The sequence below is a fragment of the Athene cunicularia genome (assembly GCF_003259725.1).
Source record: "Athene cunicularia isolate RWA chromosome 4 unlocalized genomic scaffold, athCun1 chr4_part1, whole genome shotgun sequence".
NCBI classification, from domain to species: Eukaryota; Metazoa; Chordata; class Aves; order Strigiformes; family Strigidae; genus Athene; species Athene cunicularia.
The window spans coordinates 28,067,472-28,082,429 of record NW_020799098.1 but is presented as its reverse complement, the minus strand read 5'-3'; the positions used below and the strand labels follow the sequence as shown (position 1 = coordinate 28,082,429).

The 14,958-nt window shown below is 36.6% G+C and overlaps 1 protein-coding gene across 15 annotated transcripts in view; it reads left to right on the top strand.

The window, feature by feature from the left end:
• The window catches only part of FRYL (FRY like transcription coactivator), a 168,898-nt gene extending 157,517 nt beyond the window's left edge, over window positions 1-11,381 (top strand). For 10 of the 15 annotated variants that reach the window (XM_026846615.1, XM_026846614.1, XM_026846616.1 and 7 more), the window contains 6 exons: window positions 3,394-3,462; window positions 6,771-6,788; window positions 7,091-7,099; window positions 7,736-7,846; window positions 9,219-9,415; window positions 9,763-11,381. In XM_026846615.1, coding sequence (XP_026702416.1) covers window positions 3,394-3,462; window positions 6,771-6,788; window positions 7,091-7,099; window positions 7,736-7,846; window positions 9,219-9,415; window positions 9,763-10,021 — 663 coding nt within the window. In that variant the 3' untranslated portion in view covers window positions 10,022-11,381. The remainder of the gene's footprint in view (window positions 1-3,393; window positions 3,463-6,770; window positions 6,789-7,090; window positions 7,100-7,735; window positions 7,847-9,218; window positions 9,416-9,762) is intronic. The other 5 variants (XM_026846610.1, XM_026846606.1, XM_026846604.1 and 2 more) reach the window with 2 other exon arrangements.
• Window positions 11,382-14,958: the final 3,577 nt, after the last annotated feature.

The following is a 14,958-nucleotide window of genomic DNA, read 5'->3' as shown; positions in this document are numbered from 1 at the left end:
GCAGCACAAGTGGCTCCATGTTTCTTGAGCATGCTGAGTTTATTAGGAAATGATGGCCTCTGCCTTGCAAAGATTGAGGACAATTCATCTGTTGAATAGAATAGACATCCACTTTTTTGTGGAAAGGATCTCGAACACAGTTTTCTCAAAACCAATGCTGAAGTATGCCACACAGCACTGTTGATGTAGATAAACTGTTTCTAGGATCCAAGCCAGCATTTCTGCTAAAGAGTTGCTGCATTTTTTGCCCTGCTCTGTGATAATTTATTTGTAAACTAACTCATGAGGCTTAATATAATAAGCTACGTTTTGCCATTTAGGCTTAATCAGAAACAAAGTTCTCATCTAATGACTAAGATTACCTTACCTGATGTAATATTTAATGTCTGACAATCTCCAATGCATAATTCTGTCATCGCTCCTATGAGAAAATAATGTATTTTATTCATCATTTTAGAGAGCAACACAGAGGCACAGAGCAGCTACCTGGTTTACCCCAGGGCCAGACAGGAAGGTTTGTGGCAAGGTAGAGAGGAGCTTGTGTGTGTGCATAGAATGTTGACTATGCAAATATCAGGGAATTCTGTGTTTATAAACTCTTTATTTAGCCTACAGCTTATCATAGCAATAAGAAATGGTATTGTTTGGCTGATTTGTCAATGTATGATGAGTTGAAATTGTGTCCCTTTCAGATGGTCATGAGTTCACTTAATATGTTTTTAGCTAATTTTGCACTCCCACATATCATATCGACATAAATCCATGCTGGATATTAAGAGCTTGTTTGTATTTTATTTACTTGATAAAGGAATATGGATATCAGTTTGATGGCCTCTGTCATTATACCATAGTGAGAGAGTGGTGTTTTTCTGTAGTGCAGCTGTCAAAAGGGTGTCCAGTAACATGTTTCTGTGGTCAGCCTGTCTTCTGCCACAGGATTTGTGAGTGACTGGATCAAGAAAAAGGTTCATAGGATGAAAGGAATTTCTATGAAATAACTAAGGGCATTTTGCCAGGGTTTTATTTTTATTTAATGATTTATAAATAGAAAGAAGCAGTATTGAGGAGGAAGAAATTTATAGCTTTGACCAATCATTTCTGACTCTTGATAGCATGTCATTTAGCTAATTTAGTGCATTCTTTATTTATTTAGCATGTTAATTTAGAAGTAATGACTAATTATATCATATAATTCATTTTTCTAAAACTTTCTTAAAAGCATTTCTTCAGATGTTGGTCCTCAGGTTTTTTGGGGTGTGTATTATATAGTATATGTAGACTAAGAATCTTCCAAAGCTACTTCTGAGATATGTTTTATTGTCCTATTTACAGAGTATAGGGAATGACTGAAAGAGACTTCCTCAAGTCAAATCTGAATTTCGGTTATTGCAGGCAATTGTGCTATGTATCCTATTCAATCTGAAAGTATTAAGGCAGAACACAAAATGAGTGTATTGTAGATCCTTGCTTTTTTCATAGAAACATGCAGAAAGATGATCTAAACTGGTTGGGCTCTTGTATAATAAAGTAAATATAAATTAACAGATATTTAAATAAATATAATCTCAATATTAATCTGGTATCCTCTAGAACCAACCACTGGCAAAATCTGTACATTAACATCTTTAATGAAAAATTGTTGAGATGATGTTTGTCACTATCAGTGCTGTGTGTTGTACTCGCATTCACATGAAGCAAATTTTAAAAATTGCTTGAAACTCTTACCTATGTACACACTGAGATAAGAGAAGGGTACCAGTAGTATAGGGAGTGGTTCGGAATGTCTGTTTTGGGGTTAATCTGGCAAACCAACCTGTGCTATAACCAAGATCAACCACAGACTTCCCTATATTACGCTTTCAGGAACGCTCTTCATCCTGTATCTTTGTAAGAGATATATGGGAAAAACATAAATTGATGTAAAGTAAACATATAAAGAAGATTATTTTGTCACACAATCTATTGCTGTTCCCAATAGGAAACTGAGGTCATTCTACCATGCTGAACATACATTCTCTAAAAATTTTTAGCAAATTAATTTTGTCACCTTTTTAGAGCTACTGTTCTATTTCCTTGCAAGGAAACTGTGTTGACTTCATGTGTGTATTAGGCACAGAGATACTCAATCAGATAAATGTGATAGGAAATACAAGGTTATATGTATATCATAACATTCTAGACACAGCCTTTATCCAGAATGGTTTTAAGATTTTAAAAAGATCTTAAAAGGACAGTGTGGGAAAATAAATACTAGCTTCCCAATTGCTGATGCTGTTTGTTCCAGTGCAGACCTATTCCATTGTTACTGATGGATGCTGTCAGATAAAGAAAAATGAGATTTGCTGCGTACATTGGTATCCATGTCACTAATTGAAACTGACACTGCAGTGTTTAGAGAATTCCATTTCTCCTCTTGATAAGCACACAGGCCTAGTTAATTCACTAAGTAACCATTATTAAATTGAGCAGATGGGAAATCACATTTTTTTTCTTGCATCAGACAAAGGTTAGAAAAAGGTCACTAAGATTTCCTGTGAGACTCAAGATATCAAGCACACAGTATGCTAAATTATTCTTCCTTGGATGTATAGAGCCTGTTCTTCAGAGGATAATCTGCACTTCATCTGAATGTGACGCATTCCCATTTCAGTAATACCCAAATTACCTCATGCTTGCAGTTGTTTGCACTGTACAGAAAAATATGCTGGGCACTGTGTTGATGAGATGATCAGGTTGTATTGTCCAATAAGAGCATATTTGATTCTGCAAATGCTTTACATGAACACTTCTAAATTTGATATCAGTTAAAGACAGAAGAGATTACCCACTGAAATTAATGAACTTGTTGTCTGCTATAGGAACTGGGGTTAAATACAGCCCTATATTCATGAGAGAGAGTGGAATCTGCACGTTTGCATTGTGTAATGTGAGAACACTTTGTCTCCCTGATGTATGAACTGGAGGTGATGCTAAACTTCTGTTGAACAATAGATTATTTTCCTTCTCATCCAGTAAACCTGCACTTTGTGTAAACCTTGTGCAGCAAGGAAAGAGAAAATATGATCTTGTTTAATGAAAGGGAATTTCCTGCCTCCACCCTCTCACGTCTCACTATAACGGTACTCAAATTCAACCACAGATTAATATTTATGCTGAAGTGTACTATCCCCATCTGGGGTAATGAAGGCTACAGGAAGTTTACAATGGAAGGGATGCAATAAAACCTAAAAATATAAAGTGAATATTAGAGTGGAAATTATTAGTGGAAACAACATTGGTAAACAGAATCTGAGAATGTGCAAGACTTGATGAGGTGTTTTATGCAATTTTAACACAGCCTTCAGTTTGCTCTGTTTCAGAAGATATTTAATCTTGTTTATATTTATTTTGCAGTGGCTAGAAGACTGCAAAAGAACATTTGGTACTGATGATGGTATTCATGGCACTAATACAGATGCCCAGGTAGGTGTATGTCATTTGCGAGTCTCTCGATAAGAGATTAAAAAACATCTTTATATCTATTGCACAAAAATTCCAATATTTGCAGAGAGATTAAAAATTTATTAAAAAGGTTTTTTTATTTCAGTTATCACCATATCTTTTGAAAACTCAGCTTCTCACGAAGTAGTGGTCTAATAGAAAGGGCTCTTTTTAATAAAACCTGGCAACCCATCTTGGGTTCTAGACTTAATAACACTGAGTAGATAAGCAGACTAGATACCATCTGTGTACCAGCAAGTCTGCTTTTCTGCAGCTGTTTCCAGAAGAAAAAAGATTAGCATTCTGCTTATATGCTCAGATAAACCGTCTAGCCAAAAACCTCTACTGAATTTAATATAATTAGTACTATATAAATATGTATGACCTTTCTGGAGCCATTATTTGAATGGGAAGGAACAGGGAGTAAATTAGCAGTATGACAAAAATATCATTAAACACTTCTGTCAAAATATCATCTAACAAGAATAGGTGAAGTAACTATTGGTTCAATATTTTGTATTTGCATGGCATTCTATGTTTAATATTACTAATTGCTATAGTATGTGATAGCATTTTCCCAGGTAGACTAGGACTTTTTTTTCTTTTTTTCAAACAATAGCAGCATAATATTGACACTGTAGATAAAAAAGCACATCCTAAACCTATCATTAGTAAGTGCAAGGAATCTGCCATCTAGAGTCCTGTAATGAAAACTAAGGAAGTAGAATTGCAGGCAGCAGATGAGCTTACCTTTTCACAATGACATTTTGACAAAAATCCCAAATCCCAGCTGAAAAAGGAGGAATTTTATTCCTTTTATTCAGTCAGACTCTCTTCATTGATGCACTTGGTTATGTTTCTGCTGCTGAAAATATAGTGTTCAGCAACAGAAATGTCTACATTCATCTTATTTGATCTCATCTGTATTTGTGGCTTTTTAAAAATTCAATCACAAAATGCACCTGAATTTTTAAAGCAGTGAAACATGTGATGGTAATACTGTTGATTTTTATATTGCATTGCAGTTGCATGTTTTAAAAAAAAAAAAGTTCATGTGGATAAGCTTAGGTAAGAGAGCAAAATAATTTGCTACCATTTGCAAAGATTTTTGCTTTGCCTATAAACACGTTTAGTAAATTTTACCTTGATTTATGTCTTCGTGTACTGACTGGCAGGTGTTTAGAAATATGTAACAACATTTACTATTACAATTCAGTAAATGTTCTATATATTAATTAAAAAATCAGCATTTGTGTATTTCAGTCCATACTTAGAATGTTGTTTATATACTCTAAGAAACTGTTCAGACATTTAACTGTTTGAACATAACTGTTCTTACCACAAAGGCAAATGTTACTGTTCCCACTGTATAGCTATGGAAACTAAGAAATGGAGGAAAAGCCACGTGCAGGCTTTCATTCGGCTTGCACTGAGAGAATCCAGGATTCTGAGTGAGACGGTATTGTCTGCAGAATTCCTGTTTCTGCAGGGTTTTAAGATCACCTCTGAAAAGGAGTTATGTGACCATTCACACTGATTATTTGTGGGGACCTGTTTTGATTTTGGTTTTCAATCCTAGCCTGCCAGACATGCTGGCAATTTTTTCTTTATGTGCTCCTTGCAACTTGCAGGTTCAGTTAAAATCATTTAATATATAGCATCCATTGAGAAGGCAGTCCTGTTATCCTGCTTCATAAATATACACAATTTACAGAAGTTCTAAATTTATTCACAGAAGCTTATAGTGACTTCAAGGAGATTAAGAAGTTACCAAGTGTAAGATCATTGTTTCAAAAGTCCTTGTAGATGGAATGTGGGGCTAAGTCTATCCAGTCAACCAGTTAATGCTAAAAATATGTAAGTGTCATCTTGTTCAGGAAAACAAGAGTCACTTCATTCAACATGTATTTTTCATTCGCTAACACAAATAAGATTTTCTTAGTAATTTTTAGCACTGTGGTCAATACAGGTAAGAAAGGAGTAGTAAGATGAATTCTGTTCTGGCTCATGCGTTCTGTTCTGGCTCATGCATTGCCAGCAGACTTGCAAGTAAATTTAATTATTGGATTTTTGCTATTAGTACTTACACGCAAGCCTGAAAGAATGCATCTGGACTCTGGCTAGCCAGACTGTATAGGACTGGCAGATAGAAAAATCAGATTTCTCAAGGGAGCAAGTCTATGAAAGACACTGAAGCTGTTCAAAGCCATTTTTAAGGGAAAACCTCTCTTGAATTTTTAGAGTAGCTATCAAGGTGTGATTTTTGGGAAAAGGGATTATTTATGTTTTAGAGTAATAATAAGATTGGTTTAGAGAACCCTGGAACTTAATGACTAAAAATACTAAATAATCAAGCCTGCCGTTCATCCAAGTCTAATTCTCTGTGCTTCATTAAAGTGAATCATAGAAATTCTTGTCAACTTCGCCAGTTCAGTATCTTACCTCTTTGTTCTATGCCTCAGAAGTTTTTGCCTATATAATTGTGCTATGTATATGATAGCACAGAGTACAGAATAGAAACATGCATTGTTTATAATGTTAAGCACATAGTACATAACTTATTGTACACGTCATGTATAACTGTGCTTTACTGCCTGTTGAATCAGACAATGGTTGTACCTTCATATGTTTACTATGACCATTATTCTTGTTTAAATACCATCAAAAGCACAGAAGTTAAATTCTTGTCCCTAGTCTGACAGATATATTTTCAGATGATTTTTCTCTCTGTCCCTCTTTCCCAAACATTTTTTCTGAAATAGCTTGTAAAAACCAAGTGCAGTAAAATTAGAAATCTCACAGTGAGGCGTTGAGAATTGGGTTTAGCAAAACCAAGAATTTTCTGAACCGATTCAGAATCCAAATTAAAATGACATCTCAAATTTTAAAAGGCATTATTTTTGCTTAAACTATAGTAGTACAGAACAAGTAAGCAGCATTGTACAGATGTTCAGACCAAAGTCTCCTTGGTTTTGATTTCCTCAAATTTGCACACCTTTAAGGCTATTCAATGTATAAAGACCAGACAGGGTTCTAAGTGAAGTATGTTACTCATGTGGTGGGACAACAAAGCCAATGCTACCTATTATTAGTGATAGCAGCAAGTAATTTCATTTCAAATGCAGTCTGCTAATTTTTTCCATTCAGGGTGTATTTGGAGCATGTTACTTGTATTTCTTTCTCCATTTTACCTGGGACATCTTTTACCCTAATTAAAATTATTTCCTATGCTAATTCTTGATCTTTTTTCTTTCTCTGTATTTTTGTGACCTGCTCATCTTCTTGCTTAGCAAATGGAAATTCTAGCAGTAAGTGATGTTCTTCATTTATCAAATACTTAACCATGCCAGTCACCAAACTGGTCTCCATCTGTCTTGTCCATTTGTGACATAGTGATGTCTTGTCATAGACTATTACAGAAATGCTGTGTGCTTCAATTTTGCATCATCTAACTCATTGAACTGTTGGTCCTTTGTAGATAACAGCATCCTGTAGTTAGTAGAACATTATAAAAGATTATTCCATTAGCACTAGCTTTTATATCTGTATGTAAAGCAGTATTAACACTGTCTCCACTTTGACTAGTATTTTAAATGCATAAAGATGGAAGCAAGACTGCGTAAGTTAATGCTGCTGTCTCATTTCCTTAAGAATATATCACATGGTATTTTCTAAATAGAATCAGAGCTACCTTTTATAAAGGAAACATTATTCTTGCCTCCAAGAATGGAATTATTCTCCTCTTACTCTATCAGACAGTTGTAAGCTAAGGGGCCAGGTTATAGACTGTGCTTACATATTTATACTAATAGCTAGGAAAGATTCCATACTTAGAAGACCATAACTGCTTCTTTTGGGTAACTAGATCTTCAATTTAAAACAGTAAAATATCAACAATAAAAGTAAGTAATCTATGAAACTCTGTCTTGGAACATGAGATTTCAAAATGCCTTTTGAATCACTTCACATCCCACCCTACCCCCCTTCTTGGAAATGTAACTTATTAAAAAGTAAACTTTAAACCTGTGTGAGAGAGGCTACCTGTAAATCTAGAACTGAATGAAGCTTTCATCTGCTTTTCACTAGCTTCCTGCTACATTAGCTTCTAAATCTCTTTGGCATTTTCTTCAGTAACCAAATAACTACTTTTAATTTTGCACATTCTATACTGGAGAAGTTGTCATTTATTGTCTCTTGAATTGGACAGTAGATGTTTTGCACTTCCTGAATATAATAATGTTGTCTATATTTGTAGGAGCTGGAGTTGTGTCGAAGGCTATACAAGTTGCATTTCCAGTTGCTGCTTCTGTTCCAGGCCTATTGCAAACTCATCAGCCAAGTAAAAACAATCAGAAAAGAAGCAGAGGTAATGAAAAACGTGCCCTTTAGCAACTACTTGTTGACATTTTAAAGCCAAATCACGTAAAATACATCTTGATAACATTTTCATCAGGGGACATCTTTTTAGAAACTGAAGGAGGGTACCAGCTGTTTTATAGCCAATTAATAAAAGTAGAGCTTGCAAGAATTTTCTGAGATGTTCAATTATCTGTGTTGATTTTTTGTACAGCTTGAAAGCTCTTAAATAGACAGAAATGCAGGGAGTCCAGTGATGAGGGATTTAAATATTTCACTAGCACTCCTGGTGTATTCTAATCAAGCTACAATCAAGGCACATCAACTCCAATCAACAGAGTTCTGTGATGAAGCCCCTTTCCATCACCCCAGTGTTTCCTGTTGTGAACACCGTCACTTGCTACCAGCTGAGTTATGTAACTGTGTCACTTCAGCCACCATTCAGTTACTCTACAAGCTTAGTCCCCATCATAAGTACAGTTAGTATTGCATTGTAGACATCTTCTGCTTGATTTTTAGTTGTACTGACTTCAGAAGTAAAATATGTCCCTTCAGCTGTGCACATCTGGTACATATTGTGATGTTAATCACGTTAATCTTAATGAATTACACTATTAATGATGTCTTTTGAAAGTTCTCATGTGGGTCTGTAATGCAATAGAGGTAGCAGGAAAAAATAATAGTCCTTGTCTTGCTTGATACAGTAGGGAGGAAGATGAAAAAGCCGGGTGCAAGTCTTTGGTTTTTGAGTAGCTTAGGAAAAAATGCATGTTCCTCACTTAGATTTCCAGATTCTTGTAGAGACTGCAAATAAGTTAATTCATTTCTGTCTGGAGAATGTTGTGGAAGGTTGGCATCACACCAGTCCCACTTCTTGCCCTAGTCAGCCAGATGTAGAATCATATTCTGAGCAATGGCCTTGTCTTTTACTCATACACTGGAGCTAAAGCTGAAGATAGTGTTATATATGCAGATTGTACTACAGTTATTCTGCTAGATTACCAGTGTTCCAGATTTTTTTTTTCATATTTAAGTTGTCCTTGTAGTAACCCAGTTGCTGCTGTACTTTTCCAAAGTGTTTTAATTCTTACCAGTTTGTTATTAAGTGAAATGGGGAGAAAATAAAGTTATTTTTTTAAAAAAAAATTTAAATAACTAAGAAAGATGGAAACTTCATTAGAGGAAAGCCCAAATACCTGACATGCATGCTTTGGGCCATTAAATTAACTGTATACTTAAGCAACTGCAGCAAATATTTGGATGTACCTTTTCTGCCTCTCATGATTGCAAAGTGGAAGAAAAATGTAAGTCTGATCTGCTGAAAGTTAATTTGGTTGAAATACATTTAAACTAGAAAAACTTAACTCTTATGTTTGGTTTAGGTCATAAATATGTCTGAAGAACTTGCTCTTTTGGAGAGCTGTCTGAAAGAGGCTGAGGCTGTGTCTGACAGTGGTATCGAAGAGATTGAAGTAGCAGAGGCTTCCCAAGCTAGCACAGAAACAGCTATTCACTCTCTCATTGAAACGCTAAGAAACAAGGAGTTTGTGTCAGCTGTAACACAGGTCAAGGCTTTCAGGTAAGTGCTTAAGGACTGCTTTCAGACCTGAGTTTGCTAATGGGCCTCTTTAATTTAAAGATAGGGATAGGTACTATTCCAGGTCTTTTCCAGATCTTGCTAGATGTCCTTGCTGAAAAGGACAAGCACTGTTGCTTCATTACAGCTTGTTCATATGCATTTTGCAATTTAAAAAGCAAGCCCTTCTAGTAGTACTTGTTCTTTAGAATTTCTGAGCAAATGATACTGCTAATTATCAGAACTCTATAGAACAAACATTTCTCTTGCATTTTTATATGTCTTCTGTTCAAATGTCTGTTTAAAACCAATATTTTTTTAATGTTTAAATCCAAACTGTGTGTTTACAGATCTATTTGGCCCCATGACATCTTTGGCAGTTCTGAAGATGACCCAGTTCAGACATTGCTGCACATATATTTCCGTCATCAGACACTTGGTCAAACTGGTAGCTTCGCAGTAGTAGGGTCCAACCAAGATATGTCTGAGGCCAGCTTGAAGCTGATGGAACTTAATCTAGAAATTCGAGAGTCTCTACGCATGGTGCAATCCTATCAGCTTCTAGGGAAAATCAAACCAGGAATAAATCTTGTGAGCACTGGATTCTGAACAGCTGTCATTCAGAAAAGAACCGATAATGAAGATGCTTCAGACTATTACTGAGCACCTTTCATAAAAAACAAAACACCCCAGCAAGCCTGACAAGCAACAGTTTCATCACAGCAAGAAATTGTTTAATCAAAAGTAAAAATCTGAACATTGAAGCAAGCATCTTATTTGACTGCTCTTTCTACACGGTAGCTGTATGGCAGTAGTATTTTTTTATTAAATTTATGTATAAAAACTACATGAAAGGAAAAGGGCTTAAATGTAATGCATACATATGCATTATTTTCTGTTGTAACAGAACTATAAATGGTGGTTGCAGTAACAGTCTCTGAAGGTTGAATCAATATCGCAGGTGGGATGAGGCTAAAATCAAGGCCGGTTTATTTTGGCTGAAGACCTGCAAGGCTTCCTGGCTTTCCAGCAGTATAGATATAATCATCAACTCATACCTAATGAGACACTTTGCAATGTCATGAAGAATGTGCGGTCAAACACGAGTAGAATGACTTGCGACTGCAAAATCCACTGACTTTTCAATGTTTTATTTGCTTTTCTTGTCTGCAACAAGGAGAGGATGCGTGTGAGTTAGAATGTATGGCTATGTGACAGTTGTTTTTGAAGGTATGGATGATTGTTAAATAAGGTATCAGAGCATGCTTAAAAGAGCTGCAAGATTATTTTTGAAGAAATTTTATTTTATTAGATCTAATCCTTATAGTGTGTAAATGTTAGGACATTTAATAATATTTTAAACTGGGATTTCCCAGTGTTTCTAAAAGAAATAATATATCTGTTAACTTTATTGGAATGCTGCTCAGTTCTCTGATCAGTGCTTATGTTACAAATATTGATAACAACTAACCAAAAAGTAGCTGCCTGCAGAGACTTTAAAATGTACATTAAAGATATATGCTGCCCATCAGCAACTCTCCTTAGAAGTTAACTTATTTTATTCTGTATATATTCTAGAAACTGTATAGTACAAAACCAGTATTTTTCTTGTAAATTTGTGCAATGCACTGTTAAAACAGTAGGTGTATAAAGCTATGAGGGGAAGAGGGGGTTCTCCCTATCAGTAGTCACATACATTACTTGCAGTCTGAGTAGTCTGCAGGGTTCAAAGAGTTTGAATGCACATATATGCATCTTCATGACTCAAGCCTAAGGAAGTGGGACTGTATAGAAAAAGAGACTGACTACCAAAACATGCAAACAGGCAATATACAGTTCAGTGTCAAAGTCTGTAGCATTAAACAAACTGGATTCTGTTGAAACCAATAGCTTTTAAAAAAAAAAAAAAAAAAAAAAAAAAAGAAGTCCCATGATTCCTGTGATTTGAAAGGAACACCCAGTATTTTTATATACATCTCCTACCCACTGTGATTTTTTTTTAATGGGCTCTAATTCCAGAGTTTAGAATGTAGAACTGATTCTTAGCTCTGCCTTTTTGGGGGAATTGGACCCCACTAGAAATGTAATTATGCTGAAATGCATTAATTGAAGGCACTGTGCACACTGTTGGACTGCTGACAGTAGTTATGTTATCCTAACAAGCTCTGTAACTGGTCAAGGCACATCCATAATCACTGTATTTTTTTTCCCCCGTCCCTGATAAAATTGAATTATTTTGATGGTTTGTGGTACTGTAGATGGTGTTCTTAATTATTTAATAAGTATTTACTGGGGATGAGTAGTTTTATTTAGTGGTGCATTACACTTTTATTTACATCATCTTCTACCAGCTTTTTTTGTAAAAATAAAAGACATTGTATCTGTCATTTTGTGTATTTTTACAAGCTAGAGTTTAAATACTTTAGCTAAACAGACTAAACACTGACAATAGAGGCCTGGGTGCCCTCAAATGTTTTTTCCTTTTATGTCCTGTCAGTGCAACAGCACTTTTAGGCATTTTCTGAAGCTCTTCAAGAATTTCTCATGCAACTCAAACCTGAATTTATGTACATAATTCCTTATGTTACATCTTTCTCCATTTACAATGACTAGTGGAACCTGCCCTATGGAGCAGAATCATGCCAACCTCACTGACTGTATTTGATATTGCTTTAACTTAGTGAAGCCTTTCCAAAGTTACTCATTCTCAACTACTGCATAAGCTGTCACCCTGTGTTACCTGGTGCCAGGTCTGTGCCAAATCTGAAGCTACGGTAGAGCTGTCTAGAAACAAGCAAAACATCAGACATCTTCTGTAATATGCAGCAAATACAGCACTGACTGACCTAACGCATGCAAAAGAATCTCTTCATGAAAAAGCTGGGCAAGTTCAAGACATCTTTGAAGAATTGGCAGCATGAAGGCTGCTCCTATCCACTTTGCATAATCACGTAGGTCATGAGCAGCTTTCCTTCTTCCTGCTGAGTCTAGGAACCATCACCCATGATATGCAGCATATGCTGTCAGGGACGTGACAGAGTAGTAAAGTCAAAAAGGATACAGAGCTGTACTTTGGCATCAAGCAGTAAAAGTATTAAATATATTTCTGTAAGAGAAACAACACATAGACCTACTGCAGAACTGAGGAATGCTACAGGATGAAGGAAAACTTGTTTAATATTGCTGCCTGCTGCAGTCCATGCAGTAGCTGATGAAAGCAGCGGCAGCTCTTTGCATTTACCTATCACTTGGGGCCTCTAACAACTGCTTGTTTATACCAGTTGTTCTTGCAGCATTCCATATAGTTCAGGTCAGCAAGGCTGCTCTTTATCTTACCAAATGGAAGCAACTGCTGCTTTGACTCTAGTTAGCGGAGATGACACCTAAGTGGTACTAAATTTCCCTTTGGGCTATTACTGATAATAATTGTGTAAAAGCCACCGTATTCACAGCAAGTAATCCTCAAAGCAGTGGTTACAAGGACATAAACATGAGGCACTCAACTGCTCACACTGCTGTGAGTTGCAATATGACTTCATACTGACCTGGCACAGAGCTTAAGTTCTCAATTAATTAATTCCTCAATTCTTCCCCCATTACTCATTAACTCATCTCAGTCAGTCTCCTACACTGCATTCATCAAGAACATTCTACAGCCCTTAGAATGGGGAAGGCAAACAGGAAAACATACTGAAAAACATACTTGGAGAGAAATAGGGTCAGAAATAAAGAGAGACATCCCAGACCACAGTTTCAACTGCAAGCTGAGGTAGACTGTGGGTAGATGGCTCAACTGTGTTCCTCCTGAAGCTAGAGACCTGCTCATTACTGTTAACTACAGGTGAGCGCAAGACACATGCATCTACAGCAAACTACCCAGCTGCAGTTGTTCTTTTCAAGTTGAACAGGGCAAGGGTAGAACTTACTGTAAGTCTGAGAGCTGGTAAAGCAAGGGGTATTTCCCTTTACTGTGACATACATAGAAGCATGAAATTAAAGAGTACCCCATTCTGGGGGCGGTAGATCTACTTGTTCCCAGAATGCCTCATGCTGCTATAATGAGAAAGAATAAAAGAAATTACTTGGCAATGAATTGGTGCTGAGGCATTAAGCCTTAGTTACTGCAGCAAGTTCAAGGGGCATGTTAAAGCAGGAATGCTTTAAATAAAGCAAGATGAGTTAAGCCTACAGAATTAAACACTCATTGCCCCTCTAAATGGGTGTTTGTTGATAAAACAAACCCCAATGTCTGCATACCCTGCTATACACTTAATTTCCATTTAGAGATTCAAGACCACCTGGCACTGAAGATGTTCCACGGCATGGGCTCAAACTTGTTCCCCCTTTAACCTTTAACAGAATAGTCTCAAGTAAGCTCGGTACAGATGTAGGCAAGTTTGCTATAGCGAAGATAAATCAGTCTTTCCAAATAGACTTCCATGAGTTCTACAAAAGAGTCTGTGCATTGTTATGCTCAGTTTCAAAATTCACAGCTTCATTAGCATTCTCAGAAAAGTATGTTTTCCTAACTCCTTGACTACAGGGTAGATTGGGGGGGTGGTGTACTAGCTTATGAATCTGCTCAGATGGTGATGCTGTAGTCCTAGAGGCAGCTTGTAAAGCTTTGCTGAAGTGTGGAGTCCCTGCAGAGGCCACTGCCAGACAGCACCAACAGGCCTCAGAGCATCATCTGGGAGTAACCAGGATGATTCTACTATTACTTTGACACAAGAAGTACAATTCCTAGTTGCAAACCCAACCCCAGAAGGTTAGGGGAGGTTGATCCTTTCCTTGATGGCAGACATGTAAACCATAACTAGATCAAACTCTTCAAGTATAAGCCACTAAGTGCACAACTCTTGTGTATCATCTGCAGGTGCAAGGGAAAGCTAGGCAGATGCAGTATCTTACTCTGAGCCTTTGAAATGTCACTTATCTTGATAACCTTGTGGAAGTAAAGATGGGCAACTCATATACCAAGAGACCAGTGACTCCCTTCCCCAGCAGTTTGAGAGCTGTCCCTGAAGGCACATTAACCACAAGCTGTATGGCTTCAATCTACAAGACAAGAGCACCAGCTTAGCTAAACACAGACCAGCTGTACCAGTAGAAGTGACCTAGTTTTTACACAGCAATTCTCAATCATTTTCTAGTGATGAAGAACAGGTGCAGAAAACTTTCTACACAAAATAGAAGTGTGCACAGTAAGTGAATACTATTAGGTGCTTTGTTCATGAATGATGCTCTACTATAGATATCAATTTAGTTTTAACTTCAAAGTGTTTGATTAGCTTATGGGTAGGAGCAGTAGCAGGCATCCTTTCCCACCTGAGATTCTACAGTCAGCTGCAGCCAAGACCATCACTGATTTGCAACACATTTGTAGGCTATTCCCCTGTGGAAGTACATAAGCTGCAATATGGGCCCCCTGAGCTGGACACAAACCCACATGATCATTTGAACATGCTTTGCAATATTTTTATTTGCATGCTTTCCTAGCTATACCTAAGTACCTTCAACAACACCAACCAAAAAAAAAAAAAAAT